The sequence below is a fragment of the Coloeus monedula genome (assembly GCF_965178545.1).
Source record: "Coloeus monedula genome assembly, chromosome: 2".
Taxonomy (NCBI): Eukaryota; Metazoa; Chordata; class Aves; order Passeriformes; family Corvidae; genus Coloeus; species Coloeus monedula.
Genome location: NC_138782.1, coordinates 94,479,583 through 94,499,059, shown reverse-complemented (window position 1 = coordinate 94,499,059; position 19,477 = coordinate 94,479,583). Strand labels below are relative to the sequence as shown.

General features: G+C 39.0%; 1 protein-coding gene across 1 annotated transcript; it reads left to right on the top strand.

The window, feature by feature from the left end:
* Nucleotides 1-6,787: 6,787 nt before the first annotated feature.
* On the top strand, nt 6,788-16,701 carry BEND6 (BEN domain containing 6; the record flags this gene model as incomplete). The annotated part of the gene is made up of 7 exons (XM_082276767.1): nt 6,788-6,983; nt 7,085-7,230; nt 8,221-8,398; nt 9,835-10,052; nt 11,379-11,571; nt 13,799-13,937; nt 16,434-16,701. 7 exons carry the CDS (start codon nt 6,788-6,790, stop codon nt 16,699-16,701), a joined length of 1,338 nt encoding a protein of 445 aa, XP_082132893.1.
* Between the last annotated feature and the right edge of the window lie 2,776 nt (nt 16,702-19,477).

Sequence of the window (19,477 nt, the reverse complement as noted above, 5' to 3'; positions counted from 1 at the left end):
CAAATTGATCCCTGTATCTCCAGTGATTACGGCAATAACTTAAGGCACCTGGTGCACCGGTGACACCTAAATGTAAGCATCTTAATCTAGAACTGAATCCTATACTGAAAACCCAGTAATAATGATACCTTGCTATCTTAAAATCCATTAAAATGAATGCCATGTTTCACTGATTGAATAAATTATTGGTTAGAACAAAAGTTTTGTACTTCCAGACGTAGTAAATATACTTGCTTAAAAAGTCATTATTCAGCCTTTTCTATCACTCAATTTAACAAATAAAATTAATAGTTTGATGCAAAAATCTGAGCTTTTCTAATAGATTTCTTTAAGCTTTTGATTTAAGCCACAGTCCTACAAAGGACTTTGGCATATTTAGATATTAATATTGTTTTATAGAATTCCTAGGTTGCTAAAACCTAGGAAGAGGGCACTACTGTGACAAATAGGAATGGCTTCATGAATTCCTTGGGTCACTCAATAGATTTTAGAGTGTGGTATGAGGTTTGCACCGAGTTCTCTGTGTAATCCTGGCAGTTGTAAATGCTGCAGAGGCTTTAAGGTCAAGGCCATCTGGGTAAATAAGGTAAAGATGTTGCTTTACCATGAATAGCATCACTTCTTAGAAAAGTATCTCAGGTTATTTCACAGCGAGTCACACCAGGATAGTGATCTGCAGTGAGGAAGTGACCTCTTGAATATCAGGATTAAAATCTTATCATTCTATCCTTCCTGTGGAAGACAAGTGGGATCATTCCTGTGTGTTTATAGTCTTAAGAGTTGCAGTAGTGTTCTGATAGATGCTCCCCCAGATTCCCAGCTGAATTTGGAACATAGCGATACTGATGATTCTGGAAAATCTGTACTCTGTATTTCTCAGCTGAGGGCAGCATATTTGTGCTTTTGAATCATCTTTTCCAGAAATGACTAAGATATTGCACTGCAAATCTTTTGAGCAGTAGCACACTTCTGTATTCTGACAGCACCTAATTCCACTGAATTCATTAGTAAATCTTAAACTGGTTGCAGGTAAAAAAGATTAGAACCCACAACAGGGCATGTAACTTATTTAAATATGGTCACGTTTTCCATCATACCTGCTATTGGAAATTTTGAGACTTCAGTGCAGTCCCAAGTTTTTCATCAACATTGTATTTAATATTCTGACAAGTTCAATGAAAAATGCCAGTCTAAATAACACAAACCAAATCTGTCACGACCACTTATCATGTTGAATTGGAAATAAATAGGTTTTTATGAGGTAGATTAATTGGAAGACCAGTTAAGGTTGGGTTTTGGTTTGGTTTTTTTCTAAGGAAAAATTGAAAGCTGAACTCAGAGGGCAGATAATATAAAATGTTAGTGTATAATAAAATACTAGCTTTATTATGTGTTGCATTAAGGCTATAGACCTTTGGCCTAAAATAAACCCCCTTGCATTCCACCTGGTCCTCAGAAATCAGAAGAGTTGGGTGCAGCTGGGCTTAGCTTCTGATTAGAACTGATTCAGCATTACCAGCCTGGTTGAGTTCAATAAGAACATGCATGATCACAGATTTGCAAATAGTGCAGTTTACCAGTTCAGTACTATAGATCTGAGTTCAATAAAAACTTTCACAATCCAGATTCACAAAAAGTACCCTTTCCTGAAGTAACAGGAAAGCAGGTTCAGGATTGCTGGTGATAGGACTGCACTAACTACAATGTGTCACTACAGCAGGTAATAGTAACAGAGATCTATTAGTGATAGGTAGATAGAGATATAAAAATATTCACAGGTCTTTACAATGCACTGGAGGCACAAAGCTCACCTAGAGGCATCCCTTCAGGGGAGGAGGAGAGAGAGTCCATCAACCGATCCCGAGTAAGCAGAGGTGCTTTCCCCTCTCTCTTTTTTTCTTTCACTGCCCGAAACCCCACGTTCCTCTATGTAATAGGTGGGGGTTTGATGGTTATGATTGTACATGTAAGGCATGTTCTCATTTCTCTTCATATGCATTCTTAGGATGTGAAAGCTAATATGCGAGTAGGGCTTAATGAGGGTCTTGGTTATTTTCAGTTAGAATTTATAGTTGACACAAAAGGTAGAATAAACACTTTGGTCCTCCTCCACCTGCTGAGGTGGCAGTAAAGGCTGTCTGACCTAGACAGCCTTTACTAGAAAGTCTTTGAGTACATGGAGAATTCTTTGAGTGGAGAGGAGGCTCGTGGCTTGTACAGAGATGCAGGTTCCCTCTGGGGCTTCTCTGAGATGCCACTGGGAGCAAGGCCTCCACCCCTGGCATCGTTCAGTCCTTATGCCTCCCCCGAGCCAGGCATAAGATAAGCAAGGGCACGTCTTTTTTTTTTTTTCAACCAGTCTCATCAGTTCTTCACCGACTTAAGGCAACTCTGTAGCAAGCCTGACCATTTACCACAATGATGGATCTGTGCTACAGTTCCTTGATTTGCTGCAATCAGTGTCAAAGCCCTGTTTTAAGCCAACAGAATCAGACCCATCAAGTGGGTATACAATCTCATGTTGTAAACTTGTAACACTTTGCGCTGTGTTTACTGAAAGAAAAAGAGAAATAATGATCTCAGCATGCCATCTGCCAGTTCTCTGACTGAATGGAACAGACTGTGTCAGACAAAGGGTGAGCTATATCTTTAAGTGACCTTTGTGGATTTTGGTGGCCTGGGGTTTTTTTGGATGCTTTCGTTTTGGTTTGGTTTTGTTCCGGCTTTTTGTGTTGCTTAGTAACAATATCATGTGTACAAATTTATAGCATTTGTGGAGTATGTGAGGTGTTAACATGTTTGTAAAAATTAAGAGTCCAATTAATGCTTACTCTGCAGAACTTTAAAATTGTATGGCTCCTTCCTTTTTCTTTTTTCCCTTCTACAAATGACCTAGAATAGTGAAAAATCATAAATTTGCACGTCAGTATTTGTCAAATCAGTAATTAGTGCTTTCGAAGGGAGTATATACCAGAATTAAATAACTTGCAAAGCATAGGTGGCTTTCAGAGGTCATACAATTGTCTCTGTGGTTAGTAGCTGCACACAGGGTAATGCCTGTGAATGATAATGCATCCTGCAAATAAACCACTGAACAAAGCATTCAGTGTCAGAAATCTTACTTGATGACTTGCAGAACTATGTTAGAAAGATTTAAAACAGACAACCAGATACATGTTAACAGATTTCATATGCCATCCTTTCAGTTCCCTATAGCTTCTGCTGGTCTGCTGGAATCTATCCTACTATTCAAAATCTATTCAAAAACAGAAAAAGCTAATACAAGATGGGTTGGACCAGGCAAGCTTCTGCAAGGAGACACACCAACTCTGTAGTCACTGAGTAGTTGGTGGAGAGAAATAGGCTCTCCCAGACAGTAAGTCATCTGCTGGCTTTTAGACATGTGTCATAGGGTGAGATGAATCACCTCCCTTTCTGCAGTGACTGAGCCAAATGTGGCTAGACAACCTCTCACTTTTAAGGCAGTAAAAGTTTGGTAAGGTTAATCCCAGTCCCCAAGTTACTTTGTTGTCTGATGATACATTATATTTTGCCTTTGATCTGTTTTGGCAAATTTTAGAGGGAAGCATCTCCAGCAGTCCTGACTTGGACAAGGTTCACGTTGACTCCTGTGGGAGGTCAGGGTGAGAAAACACTGCAGGACTTCCCTTCCAGAAAATGAAGTGTTTCACTATTCCTCTCCCTTATTAGTGACATTTTGTTCTACCTTTCCATTCCCTTTAATCATTGGCTAGAGATGATGCCAGCAGACAGTTAGGTGTTATCCCCAGGGCCCATGGATTGTCACAATAAATTCTGTGAAAAGACGTAGTTTGATTAATGTCTACTGCAGGAGCTGAAGTTGCTCCATAACATAAAAATACTAACAATAAGCTGCTACACTTTATTCCTTTCATTTGGTGAGGTGATGATTTCATCATCTTACCCATAGCACAAGCAGCTGGGCTGATGTCCAGTAGAGCTGCAGCAGAGAACAGGGGGCCTGGCCAGTTGCTGTTGCTGCTCCTCAACTGCTTTTCTGCCTTGGTCCCTATATAAACAGCAGCAACATTCCTTCTCTCAGCATGCTGAGAGAATATGGCAGCTGTTAAGGCCCTCAGTGAAATTGGTTTAGCTGTTTATTAGTACGGCCTCTGACCACAGGCAAGAATCTTGTCAGAAGAACTTTAGAGATAATGTAGATAAATTGCTGAGCTCCAAGTCCTGCCATGACCATGGTAAAAATTGTCCTTAGCTTAGAGTGGCAGGATGGATTTTCACGGATCCAGGTGCTTGCCTGGTGTAAAGACTGCGAGATATTTTGTTGTCCGTGTGCTTCACAGTGCCTACCAGTGGCACCATGGGCTCAGAACACCCAGAAGTCCATATGTCCATTACCTCCACTAAGCTGTTTCACAATGTAGGCAAGTCTGATAGCTTCCAAAAGCTGTTGGGCTTGGTACTGATGTGCATGGTATTGGCACAGTGTGTACGTGAATAGCCCTAGTGCCGTGGGGAATCATCACTTGCCCTGCATGCTGTGAGCAGCCTGTGTATTCAGTGTACCTCTGGAAATCCTGGGCTGGCTTGCTAACCCTGTACAAGTTCAGACCACAAGAATGTCCCATGGCTCAGAGAATATTTGTCTCAATACAAAGTGAAAGACAAAAGACAAACTATTAGAGGACTGCAGGGAAATATTAAAAAAAAATATAAAAGTTAATCAGTCAGTTGTTATTCTTAGCACACTGGCAGCTCTAACTTTGCTGCAATTCTGTTGTTCTTATGTGGGCTTTTAGGAGGGTAAAGAAATAGCTCACAGCTGCCAAGGTCAAGGGGGGAAATATCAAAGTGCTTCATTTGAGAATCAACCGGGTGGTGGAGATTGCTGTGCTGAGTTGATCAGAGGCAGATTCGAGCCAGATGAGAAATGTTAAGCTGAGTGAAGTATATACTCAAAAGCATTTTGAAAAAGAAGGAAGAATACTGATGCCCAATGTGATTGCATACACCACCTGTTTTAAATCTGGTATTTTGTTGTGCAGACAAACATGCAGTTCCATTTTGGACCTCACCTGTCCGTAGTGAGGTCAGTGCTGAAACTTTGGTTCCTTCGCATTCTGCTTTGTCTATATGTTTATTCATTTGAATGATCCTTGTCTGTGGTATGAGGATCCATCCAGCATGGATCAGTGGCAGAATGAGGCCTCTGGTGAGTCAGGCTAGGCAGAGTTATGCAGGCTGCTTCCTCTTCCAGAACTTGCATGGAATGGATGTTTTCTGATCTTTAAAGAAAAGTAATGTCAATTCTTGCAAACACAGTCTCCTTTCTCCAGTGAGGTAATACTTAACAGTCCTACTGCTATCACACTCAACACATCCAGCATAAAAACGTGATTTAATCCTCCTTTTAATGGTGATTTCTTATGCTGCTTGCTGCATTGTATCAGTAAACATGTTGACAAGACTGCAGTTGTCTCTTACAAATTAACAAGTTCATTCCTGTATGGAAAGCCAGCTCTCTTGAAGGATAGCACAGACATGTGGAATAGTGGCAAACTGGGCTTCTGCAAACAAATTGACATTACCTCTCAGAGCACTGCAGCCAGATATTCTCACTTTGACATAATAGCCCCATGTAATTCCACTTTTCTAGCTCTGAGTTACCTTTTTGACAGCCTCTGCATGAGGCACTAAATTTGCTTTTGACTGATTGAGGCCAAGTAAATCACAAATCACACTGTCACATCTAGGAATTCATGACTTTTCAGCTCTGTGGAAGTATTCCACCTTCATGAATTGACCATATGTTTGCTGGAAAGAAGATTCAGGTTTGACAAAATCAGATTTTCTATGTATTGATTTAATAATTTTAAAGTAGAAAATATCTTCTCTGAGTATAATGGCAACACTTAAATGAACTGGTTACATTTCCAGTAGAGTTTACACTTTCATGAAAGGCTATCTGCCTAATTGGGAAAATAAAGCTCAAAGTATGACTTGTTCCCTTCTCCTGTATAGAGAAGTTCTATACTGAAGTATAGAACCTCAGTGCTTTAAAAAGCCCAGAATGGCCATTGCTTTAAAAGTATTGTTTTATGAAGCAAATTATTAAGCTGTATATTTGGGTTTGGGTTCTCCTTGTTGCTGTTATTCCTCATGAAGCAACCCGGCTCTCTTCCAGTCCTTAGCCTGTCATTTCTTTTGTACATCAAGTTTTCCACTGCCAGGATGTGTCATACCTCACCCACTCAGTTGTCCTGGGTAGTTCTGGGTTGGTTTTCTGTGGCTACAATTGTCTTCCTGCCCATGAGATGATAATCATCCATCCCTTTTAATAGCATGCATAGCTCGTACTTTCCTTCATTCTAGGGAAATATTTTATCACACCTGTATCTTTTAGTCAGAGGCTGGACTAAAATTTTTATTGAGACAAATGAAGTAGTAGAGATCCCAGCCAGAGATAGGTTGAACATAAAATTAATATGGGAGCCAGGACTCTGTGAGTGAAATCTGTTTTCTGTGCATAGTTTTGGAGACAACTCTCTGATGTACAGGTATTAAACAGACCATCTCCCACCCTTCAAGGGGGACACAACTCGCTGCTTGGCTAGTTTTCACTTTCTTAGGATATTTTCATACAAGGTAACTACCAATATCCAGCAAAAGGAGGGTTGTTTGGGGCTTTTTAAAGTGTTGTAACATCCCTGTGGCATGACACAGTAAATGCTATTTTTCCTATGATGTCCTTTAGGAAGCGTCTGTGTGACAAGAAAGCCACTTAACAATGAAAAAATTCACACTGTTTGATTTTGTAAATGATAATTCACTGCAAATTGGAGAGACTTCGTGGATACAGGACCTTCCCTGTGATGACAATGAACTAGAAAGACTTCTGAAACCTAATGAGCATGTACTAGTTAACTGGCCTGTGGGAGAAAGAAAGACAGAAAAGCACCTGGTCAAAGTTGTGTACATGAGTGGTGAGTGCAGTTACAGAACATTTGTCTGATATGAAACCTGCTTTTAAGGTATAGTTGCCTGATTGTCTGTGCTTTGGCCTTTTTCCTTTCCATCACTTCAGATGACCCCCAAGAGCTGGTGGAAATGATGCAAAAGATATTACGAGCAGATGAAATTACAAAAATACAAGTCCTTGGAAAAGGCAAGAGGAAGAGGATAGAAATGATATTCTCAGAAAGTGAGGACAGTGACTTGGATAAAGAAAAAGTGAGTTTTTGTCTTTATGTGTCTGATATTGGACAGGTCTGTAAAGGAATGAAACACACTGTAACTATTGATTCTTAATGATACAACACACTATTAAAAGATGTATAGTAAAGGTAGGAATACAGGCAGCCTTCACATGGTACCTCAGCACAATAACCTGTCAGAGTAATTATTTAGGCCAATAGATTTTGTCCTTTTCTATGTCAAGAGACGAGTGTTATTCAAGGCTTTGGTGCTCTGTAGCTCCATTGCATTTTCCCCCATAAGACAGAAATATGACTAGTGCACAAAAAAGGGAAGGGACCAGGTGTTCTGAGGTGTGCATTGTGCTGAGATCTACAGTGACAAAATATAGGCAAGGAAAACATAAAAGTCAACAAAGTTACAAATACATTTTTTAAAAATACTAACCAAGAATATCAAATGCACAGTGGATAAAAATTTATGGTATATTATGAAATACTGTAATGAAAGGCTCTATAGGAATGCAAAGGTACATTATGCACTTGTTTACAGGGGAAGATGGTAAAACATATAAAAAGAAAGAAATCATTGCAGGCATCTGCTCCTGCCAACATCCTGAGTCAGCTTGAAACATCGTTAATTAACAAACAGGTAAACATCCATTTTCATCAGTTTTAATGTATTAAGAAGAAGCAATCTTAAATGTATTTTTGAGGGGGGCATAGGAGTTTAGCCATAGTGAAGCTAACAGTTCTAAAAGATGCTACTTTGGAAAACTGATGAATAGAGAACAGAGACAAAGGTTACATATCACCTAACAGTTATATATTACACTGATCTTTCATTTTTAATTTTTATAGGAATAGTAATAGCTATGTTTGGTAACAGCTTTTATTAAAATGCACTGAGTCTGTTTATACAAGGCATTTTTTGGATTTAGCCAGATATTTTAATGTTAGTTTTGATGCTCTGATTTTATGTTGTTGTTGCTGTAGATATCACAGTTGCTTGGGGGTTTTTTTTCAGAGAGAACCATATTCAGGAAGCAACTTTCTATATAGTGAAAGTAGCAGTGATGATGAAGAGCCTTTATTTCAACTCTCCAAGGTAGAACTATGTGCCAAAATTAAAAGTCTCAAGAGGAAGCTGACAGATACCATGAGAGAAAACTGTCGCCTAAGGCAGTCTCTGGTGATGCTTCAAGGTAAAATTGGGAGTATTTTGATGAAGAGGAAAGCCTGAAGGTCAGGAAAAGCTTGATTTATAAAGAGGCCATTTGGATGGGAATTATGGATGCTCAAGCACCTGACATGATCAAGGCCTACCATTAGCATCAAAGTCTGTGATACATGGCAGCATTTAATTCCAGCAGCACTTACTGTCTTACACAGAAGCCATGCAAACATAGAGTTAGAAACGAAGAAATCTGTCTAATCCTGCCAGTTGTTCCCAAGAGAACCTTTCTGTATGCTGTGTAACCATTGGCTAAGCTCAAATACTTCACTGACCAGTCCAACTAACCATATTTACTAGCAGTCTTTCTTGATCAATTGATATTTTATTTATTCTGAAATTACTTAATTTCTAATTACTTTGGTGATTCCTCATTACTGATAATCTGAGTTAGTTTCAGGTGCACCAAATTTAATTCTTTCCCAGGGATGAAATATTTTGTTCTTTATAAATGAATCCTTCATCTCTTAGTGATCACCTCTGAAGAGCCTCTCACTTGTCCCTGTCCCTTACTCTGAGGCAGCCGAAACTGAATCCAAAATTTCAAACTGTTAGTGAATGAATAAGGTTTAAAGAGGATTTACTCCTTCCCTTGCCAGCTACACCATACCATCCCTAGACAGTCTGGTATCTGGTTTTTTTTATTGTTAGATGATTTAGCAACTGTTTACCAGAGTCATTGCCCACTTGACTGCATTTCTTATGTTATTCATCTTGATTTGAATCATTCATCTCCACCTTTTAAAATATTATTTGTAAACCTTTTCTTAGCATCTAACAACTTTTCTCACACATGTAAGTCCATTTTCCTTGCATCTTGAGCAATTAGATTAGTCTTTTACAGTATTTTTTGTAATTTAGTATTCTGTATCCTGCTGATATGTCATCTCTTGCATCCTTTTTGCTCTGCGTTGATTCTTCTTAATGGATGAAATAAAAGTTTATATTTGAAAATATTACTTTGAGGAAAGATTATTTAAAACATATCCTCTATAGATTAAAAAAAGGGAAAAGGTTCTGCAGTCTGTGTAACTTCTATGAAGAAAAAAAAATCAGACATCACTTCGCCCATATGCAATAGGCTTGTGGACTTGTAGAGATTTTGAGATTGTAAAAAGAAAAATAGTCTGGTTTGTGCCATGATGAGTATAAACAAATAGTTCCTCTTAGCCTTGCACTGAACTGATCTATTCTAGAAACTGAGGCCAGATCTTCATGGGTGGGGACAACAGAATAGCAGGAAAACCTTTGAGAGAAGAGGAAAAAAGTATATTGAAATGTCTTTGCTGACTACTTTGAGTCTTTCTCATTATGAAAGAATCTAATTGCAAAAATATACCTGCTTATGTAAGTGGAGTCTGAAAGCTTCAAATACTATTTTACCCCTCTCTTTTCATCTGATTTCAGTGTTGCCACAGGCAGTCACTCATTTTGAGGAACTGGTAGGGATGGCTGAAGCACTGCTCAAAGGGGGAGTGACGTCATCTACGTCCAGTCTGCATCCACATGCTGTTTGGAAGGCATCTCACAATCCATTAGCAGATTCCTATGCAGCTATGCATAGTAACTCCAGCTCACCAGTAACTTTGAATGTGGAAGATGAGGACCAACAGTCTGAAAAACAGGTCAGTTAAAAGGCAATTTCAGGCATAAAACTTTATACATTATAAACTTTACTGCTATAGCATAATATAAAAAATCAGCATCAGTAAAATAATTTGTCATCATTGCGTTGATAACATGACTAATGAGCTCCTTTTGTGCAGAATGCTCTTTCCATGAGAAGCATTAGGTTTCATTCAGTGTCCTGGACACTCTCAAATTCACTTTAATTTCAGTGACCTTGCATATCTGTGGCTAAGGGCAGAATGTGGATGCATGAAGAAAATACCAAGATCCAGGGATAACTTCCAGCCTAATGGTTTGGATGCCAAAGGGGAACGGTGGTATTTCAAAGATAATCTAAGAAGAATACCAGCAGTCTGTTCAAACTGTTGATTTGTAATTGGAGGCTGGTGTGTTTCTGCTTCTGTTCCAGACACTGGCCAGCAGTTAAGTAGAAATACATGTATACAGAGATACTGAGTAAAGAAGTTCCCCTATTATCTGCAATTATAACAGAACATGATTGAGAAATCTAAGGCATAGAGGCTGTAAATGAAAAAAATGAAGGTACAACCAAAAGAATGATTCTAGCTTCTGCATTCACAATTTACATAAACATTATTATGCACCAGTTCATGCTAATCCATGCAAATCATTCTTGTGTGTTGTCATGGGGTGCTAAAATCCGAAGAAGTCTGTTAAGAATTATCAAGGTATGTTTTGACTGCATATTGCAATACACAAAATTTGACCTAACATCTTCAAAGAAATAAAAAGAGCTCATTTTCTAAGCAACCTGCCTTACTTCATAGAGGTAGCTCAAAATTGCCTATTAGGAGAGTTCAAATTCTTAGGCTGTACCGCTGCTGCATGCAGAAGCCACTCTCAAAGCCCAGGACCAGATGTCACAGTTCTTAGGGCACTTCTGCTCGGAGGCAGGAATATTAGCTTGGGCATAGTGCCCTGCTACCAAGGCGGTACAGAAACCATGCCAGAACTGGACCACAGCCAGCCTGCATGGAGTGTAAGCAGAAGGATTTTGCTGTGTCTGAACATGTCCTGTCTCCACTAGTGAGTAATAAGGATTGCCTGGTGAAGGGTTTGCTAGGATGCATGGGGTCCTCAGTGTGCCCCACACTTCCTTCTGGAAAACAATCAATGTGTGTATAGTCCCAAATGCTGAGTGGTATGCAAATGTGGTGTTATCTCAAGCACACCATTTGCAGAGATTACTTTTGAAATTGTGGTTTAAAAATAGAAAATAAAAAAGATATTTCAGTGCTAATACTATTTAATATTTCTAGAAAACTGCAATAGTTATGCCTATGACCAATTTTGTTTTCCAGTTCAAGATCGAAAAGTGGCAGATTGCACTTTGTAACAAGAGCAAACCTCAAAAATTTATAAATGACTTGATGCAAGCACTTTATACACATGAATACATGGCTACACACAGCCTGACAGGTGCAAAGTCCTCCTCTTCAAAGGATAAAGCGGCAAAACCAGCTATGAATCAGAATGAAGTTCAGGAAATCATAGGTGATGACTTGTTAACATTACTCAATGTGGCTCTGACTTGACAGGGGGCTTTCTCCAAGGGAGGGGCTGTCATGCTTAACAGCTGGTCTACTCAGGTGATGAGCTGTTTCCTATTTCCTTCTTCAGCTACATGTTTTTTTGAACCATCTGTTAAAATTACTGCCAGTGAAATGCTAAGCAGTAGTATTTCTATTGCATGAATTCTGTGGGTTTTATTTAGGTGACTGCTCAGGCACAGTGATAGTGTAAATATTTTAGCCCTTGCAAGGTTGATGCCTTGGTGGAACTACCTAAAAACTGAAGCTAGACAAAATTAAGAGAATAAAAGTGGTTATATTTATTGAAGGGCCTTCAGGTACAACAGGGCAGTCAAAGCCCCCAGGGCCTACACCCAAAATGGATGAGGGGGTCACGGGTTTTCATACATTTATAAGTTTGGTCCATTTGCATATCAGGGGTTAATCCTCCAATTACAGCTTTATGTAATGAAGTCGTTTACCCCAAGTTTGCTCTCCCCCAACTCACTATTGTTTACATTTCTTGTGGCCTGAGACAGTACGGTGTCCTTGAGTTTTAGGCCTAGAGAGGAATTGTTTTGTCTGACCAAAATGGGAGAAGAGTAGCTAACACTGTATATGGAGTTTAGAATTATACACTAAAGAATTACAGGATATGAAATATATAAAAGCTAAAATCCTGAGGCATCAGGTTAACTTTGAGTGTGATGATAACAGATAAGGGAAGGCAGAAAGAGGACACATTTGGATCAAATTTAAAATTATGTCTACTGTGTCCTGAAGTTTAGTGAATGTTATGAATTCTGACATTTTAAATAGCACTAGAGGCAAAATGAACTGTATAGAAGACAGAAATAGTGATCAGAGAAGCAAACAAAATTTGGTTTATGCTGAGGTTTAAGGCAGAAAATATTTGGTGCATAGGACAGAAAACAATTTCAGATGGAAGTACCAGCTTTAAAGAAAACAGTATTTTGTGAGCATATGAAGCCAAATTTTCATTGGATTCACACCTGTAACTAAATACTAGAACAATATAGCCTTAATTCCTGTACTATAATCCCTCCCCCATTGCCATTCCCTTGGACTTCTGCAGTTCTCTTGGTTCCCTTCTCAGCTTAGCTCCAGTTCCTTCATCTCAGTACAGTTTTGTTGAAGTTAGCCAGCAGTTTCAAAAGTTATCAGTTGCAAAAATATTTTTTCCTTAAGAACCTTGTTAGAGAAAAAGGCCCAAAATCAAGAGAGATAAAAGGAAACTGTGTAGGATGGTAAAAATATATTTAGAGGCAGTAAGATGAGACAGTTTCAGAATGGCATATAAGAAAAATGAAAAAGATTTAATGGGATAAGAAAAATGGTTGATTTCAATCTTAATAATATTTTTCAACCTAAATGATTTTATGATTCTAAATCCTACTAGTGTGTAGGCAAAACTGAAAAGGGAAGCAGAGAAGGTAATGACACAGAATACAGCATTTTGTGGAGAATTCAGTGACAAAGCCTATAGAGAAATCAGAGAACTTTGTTAAGGTAGAAGAGAATACTCTGGAATTTCAACAGAAAAGTGTCAACATTATACAAGAGAAAAAGAAAAATCGGAAGGAAGCTTGGGAGTTCTAGGACTGTAGAAAATGAGTTAGTAGATCAGATTATTTAAAGAAGATGGAAATTGCAGGACTTCAAAAAAAAATGAAATGAAAGGGGAGGGAAGATGATGAAAAGAATGGAGCAGGAATCGCATTCCTCATGTTGAGTCCTGTTACTATTGCATTCAAAAAATGTAGCCAGGCAAAACAGAAGGGAATTTTTTAGAAAAAGTGGCATCACCTGCAAATGAAAATTACTGAGGAAAAGAAAAGTAAGATTCAGAGGCATAAGGACTGATGAGGATAGGAAAAGGACTCTGATCAAGAACAGAACATAAGGACAGAGGATTGGCAAGCACAAATAACTCACTACAGAAGCCCTTGTGGCCCTGTAGTTCCTTTTGAGTCTGCCAAGAGCAGGCACACCAATATGGAAGGCACAAAGAAAAACAGGAGCTAGCATGTGCAAAATCTATGAAGGAGTTTGTAAAGACAGTGAAGTAACTAGAGTGGAAACTGAAGTAGCTGGAACTTTAAAAGATGCAAGAAAAATATTTTAGATCACACATCTCTTGTTTCCCTGATTTGGAGGCTCCATATATATATCATCTCTTTATTTTGCAGGAATCACAAAACAGTTGTTTCCAAACACAGATGATGCTTTAATAAGGCGAATGATGGGACAAAAACTAAACAATTGCACCAAGAAGCCAATTTTAAGCAAAGATCTTAACTCAGGTGCTTTTCAGAAACATAGCTTTTGGTAAGTCAAATAAAAAAATGCCTGCAATGTGCAATTCTGTATATTACTTCATAGTAACAAAATCTAAAAGCAGTCTTAAAATTCAGATGACAATGCATATTTACCTACTTGGTATATGCACTACCAAGTCAGTAAATACTTCCATAACCTTGTACAAAAATTACATAATACCGAAGCAGCCCAGCTTAACATTACTGCACAAAAATAGTTATTGGTTCCAGACAAAGCAGCACAAGACTAGTAAATTACAGGAAGAGAATACAGAAGTAAACAAATGGAGTTGCTTTGCTCACTATGTCTATTTTAGATTTGGCATTATTTACCTTTCTTACTATTCTCTGGCTCACCAGAGAGCAGTCAATTCCATTTTCATGTCACCTGTTGTGCCCCAGTTAACCCACAAGTGAATATAAGGAAAATCACACCTCTTTGGTACGTATTTGTAAGAGTACTGTAGGAGAGCTAAGCTGGCAATCCTTTACTGCCAAAAGAGTCTAAATTATTGGGTCAGAGGAATTATTAAATAACATCTTACATATTATGGGCATTTTTGCCTTGTGAATGAAACTAATATAAAATTACCAAACTCATGCCTATGGTCAGTCAAGTCAGCCATTTGCACCATGCTGTTTCCACATAGGCCAAATGTACATATCACAGAATGGTTGAGCTGGAAGGGACCTCTGTAGGTTGGCTAGTCCAGCCCCTGCTGCTCCAGGTAGGGTCACCTAGACCGGGTTGCTCAGGGCCATGTGCAGTTTAGTTGAGTATCTGCAAAGAGGGAGACTCCACCACCTCTCTGGGCACCCTGTGCCACTGCTCCGTGCCCCTCATGGTGTTTCCTGGTGTTCAGACAGGACCTCCTGTGTTTCCATTTCTACCCATTGCCTCTGGTTCTCCCACTGGGCACTACTGAGAAGAGCCTCCATCTCCTTTACTCTCCCATCAGACATTAGTGCACGTAGGTAAGATCCACTTGAGCCTTCTTGAGGCTAAACAGGCCTGGCTGCCTCAGCCTCTCCTCAGGAACACGGTAAGAAATGAGCAATGAACAGGACAAGAGATTAAAATACGGTGACAGGGAAAAGAGATTGGTGCTTACTTAGACTTTTTATAGTGAACTAACATTTTTCTTCTTCCTGGTTCGCTTACCTCCTGCATGTTTTTAAAATCTGTATTTGCAACTGTAAGACACTTCATAAGAAAAAAACAACACAACAAAACAAAAAAACCCAACAACAACAATAAAACCACCCCAAGACATTTGACTATGTTGTGACACAAATGTTTGAAAAGTAGTAGTGCTTTGCTTCTGAAATTCCTTCCTTAGCCACCTGGTAGTACTCCATGGACCACCAGTGGTCTGTGAATTATTACTTGAGAAATACTTACAGAATATCTGTTAGAAAAATCTGCATACACAGGTTTTCCATCTGGAAACAATAAACAAATGCACCAGCCTGGCAAAAATAAAGTTTACTATGTTAATGCTTTTCTCCTAGAGATGAGAACACTTCGTAAATCAAAGGTCCTGTGTATTTGTAACGTACAGTATGCAATGATTCACTGAAGTATTTTTCTTTGTCCTTAACACAGGCAGGAAAAATAACAGCACAAAATCACAGATTTTGTCTTCTTTGAAAGTATTAAAATCTCAAATATTTTAAATCTTTATCTTCATCAGATGGATCCATAAATCTTGCTAATTCCTGAGTCTTTAGTGTACACAGTATTCCTGAAGCCTTGATAGGAGGACCTTGACTATACTAAAACAATTCTGGGTTGTTCTTTAATACTGCATATAGACCTTCCAATTTAAACTTGGTATTTTAAAAATGCCTTTGTGTCTGTTATTGATCAGTGCTTATGTAAAATCCAGTCCAACATCCATTGTAACCAATTCAGATATTGCCTGAATAGTGTCTTTTGAACTGATGCATTTATAATGGATTTTTTTTTATATCTGTTAAGCATTCCCTCACTGTCAAAGCAGTTAAGCACCATGTAAGTAATTAAGACAACTCCTTTAGCTCAGATGACACACATATTCCCTGTAAGAAAAGTAAGACAATTTAAAAGTGCTCAGAATCTCTGTTACTCCTTCAGTCCACCTTCCAGCAATGAAGTACAGAGGGGGGTAGAGAAAATTCTGTTGTGCAGTACTTTTAGTAACCACTTACACACACAAGTTACTAACTTTAAAAACTGGTGATACTGCAGCTTTTATATCCTTCCTTGCTGCTATTTCTTCCTCCTCCGCCTTTCCCCAGAGTACAATTAGGATTGAAGACAAGAAATTTGGAGTCAAATCCAATGAGACAGACAAGTTTCGATCTCAGATCCATGAAGGTGAGGTGAAACAAGAAAAAGGGAATGTGAATGAAGAAAACTATTTAACTAGCTAATAAACAACCTCTGCAGCTTGGAAACTAAGAACAGTACTAATTGCACATTTAATGCTAAAATCTCAAACTTAGTTATAAATTGTCTCAACAGTGCTTCAACAGCTGCTTCTCAGGGCCTCATCTCTTCGGCTGTTCCTCCTAGTACACAAGACCAGCAGGATGATGATTCACCAGCTGCTAATGCACAACTTCAGCAAAGTGACAGCTGCCTGACTCCTCCACCTCCCACCCCAGAAGGTCAGCAGGAGCGTCCCAAACCCACTTCTTCTAAGCTGGAGTCTCAACTCGCCAGCAGCTCACCAGCGCCCTCTCCCAGCCAGGGTTGTGGACAGGATCTCAGGAATTCAGACAAGGAATAACAGGCAGGTATTTCATTCCAGCTCACGTGCTCAACGGAGATTAAGAACTAGTATAAAATAAAAAAATAAATAATATCTAAATTGTACTAGATATATGGTAGTATCCAACAGTGGACAGAGATAGAAGCCTGAGAACTTTTTTCTCAAAACAAATGAAAATCCCATAGTCTAGAACAAAAATGAAGCCATATTAATATCTTTGGATTTAAGATATTATAAGATATATGCATGTCATGCAGTAATTCAAAAAACAAACTTTTACCGAAGAATTCAAGTAGAGTTCCCCTTAGTTAGAAAAAAACATTATTTAAAGTACTACCAAAAGAATATATATGAGGAACCATAATTCCCTTGCTTTCACCTTGACAGCTGAGGGAAAACTGCTTAACCGATCAAAGAAAGCTATTGTATATTAATGCAAAAAAGATATAGTGATATGGAGAGAAAATAGATATATTTCCTAGTGAAATGAAGACTGTGGCCTGCACAGGAGTAGAAATCACAGGGCCATGTGAGCAGAAAAGAAGAAATAAAATAGATGTTTAAGGATGCTACTAACTTGGAAAAAAACTTTCTTAGGGCAATGAAACTACAACTTTCAATATATCCACAGGAAAGAAGCAGCTAATTTTTAACCTCTCAAAGTAGGACAGGCAATGGAAGAAGCCATGTTCCCTTGTAGCTCAGGGAAGAGTCCTCCAGGAAAGCTTGTTTAGTTGTGGAAGCCATTCTCTTGCAGGGATTCTGCTGCTGGTTCGGTAGCTCTTGCTCTCTGTTCTTCCCTGACCATCAGGTCCATAGGATAAGGATGCCTGGTCCCTCCAGTTGGGAAATAGAGGACACTTCATTAGAAGCAACTAATGTTAAGGGCAGAGTTGCCAGCTTCTACTTCCTGTGGTTTGATTTTGGTATGCTACCCCTTGCTTAGAGAAAGGGTGGACAGGCAGAATATTCCTCGTGGTACCAGAAAAATCCCAGTATCTGGGCAGTTCCCCGTGAGATCTGACAGCACATCTCCCAGGAAGCAGCTGGCAGTCACACAAACCCTATAATAGCCTAAGGAGGAGGAGGGAAAGATACAGGTTCCCCAGGGAAGTGGTCACAGCACCAAGCCTGTCTGAGTTCAAGAAGTGTTTGGACAATGCTCTCGGGTACATGGTGACTCTTGGGGTGTCCTGCACAGGGCCAGGAGTTTGGCTCAATGATCCTGATGGGTCCCTTCCAACTCAGTATATTCTATGGTTCTGTGATTTTTTTCCTTGCTGACTGATTCAGGTTTACGGTGTGCTGACACGGAAAGGAGAGAACGCTTGGGACTATAGCTTTCCTGTTTGAGTGTACTCCTCCCAGAACAGAGTACTATTAGCTGAATCTATTTCAAACACAGCAAACAAGCAACTAATGAATCAGATTGGAAAAATGAAATTACATCAAGTTGAAGAAATCTAGCTTGATTTAAGGAGGATTTCAGGACATCTGAGTTACACCCTAATATTATTATAGAAACAATATTAGGGTGAACACTGAAAAAAAATCTGAAGATAAGGTTATCAGCCAAATACCCCTGAAGGGAAGTGCTGCAAATCTAACTGTTCTAGAGCAAGGCACTGTGGAGAAGACTTTTGTGTGGGCTGGGGTACAAATTAAGTGATTTGCTATCCTTTTTCATCTCTCACCTAGTAATTCCTTGTAGATAGGACCAGGATGAAAGCAGGTATGAAATATGTTAGTTCTATCTCATGCTATTAACTACCATCTATAAAATGTAACAGAAGAATGTTTGCTATTATGTATATTTTGTATATGTAACTGTATGTACAGCATATATAATAATGTATATAGTTAATCATATTTTTGAAGCGTCTTTCTATCAAATAAATTGAAACATTACTATGTCTTAGTGCTGTTTTATTGTGCTCACTGTCTTCTGGGTCTCTTCTTACATCAGCCTCTGTTGTACACTCTAACATAAAGGTTGGGGTTTTTCTCTCTCGTTTTTGTTTTTTTTTCTTTTTCTTTAATAACTGTTCTGAAGCCAGCTTCTGTAAAGCTCGTCATTTTACCTGGGGAAGGAGTTGGCCCACCTTACAAGGGCACTTTAACCTTAAAGTTGTCACAGCTGATGCTGCACAGCTGCAGCTGTTGTGCAGTTCAGGAGGTGTTGGAGCCCTTGGGCAGGTAGATGGAGCCAAACATCAGCAGCTGCTCTCGCTGTGGCTGGTGCAGCGCTGCAGATCCCGCTGTAAGTTGTCAGTGGAAAACCAGTGGGGCTGGCAGCTCACCACAAAAAGTATAGGAGGAGTTTCATGGTAGGGCAGAGGGCCTGCTCCCAGGCATGGCCCAGGAAGATAGGTGGGTACTCTGGACAAAAGCAATAACAAAAAGAAGAAGATATTTTAATGTTTTAACAAAGGATAAAAAGTGTGTGAGCTGCAAAAATACTGTTCCTTCCTCTTTATGTTATGCAACTGGATGAAAGGAGATAAGTAGCTGTTACACAACTATACCGTTAACAAAAGGGCCATATCTCTTGCAGTATGACCAGAAAGGAACAAAATACAACTGGTTTTTCAAAATGACCTTGACACACTCTGAGAACACAAAATTGAAGACTAGATAATCACAGATTAGAAACTTCAGAAGTAATAGAAAGGGAGATCAGAACAGCATAATGCTGCTTCTCCCAAAATTTTCATTAAAATAAAAATTAACTGGTGATATGTAAATGTGTGGTGTTCCCAAGTGTAAAATTCTTCTGATACGAGTGACAGAGGAC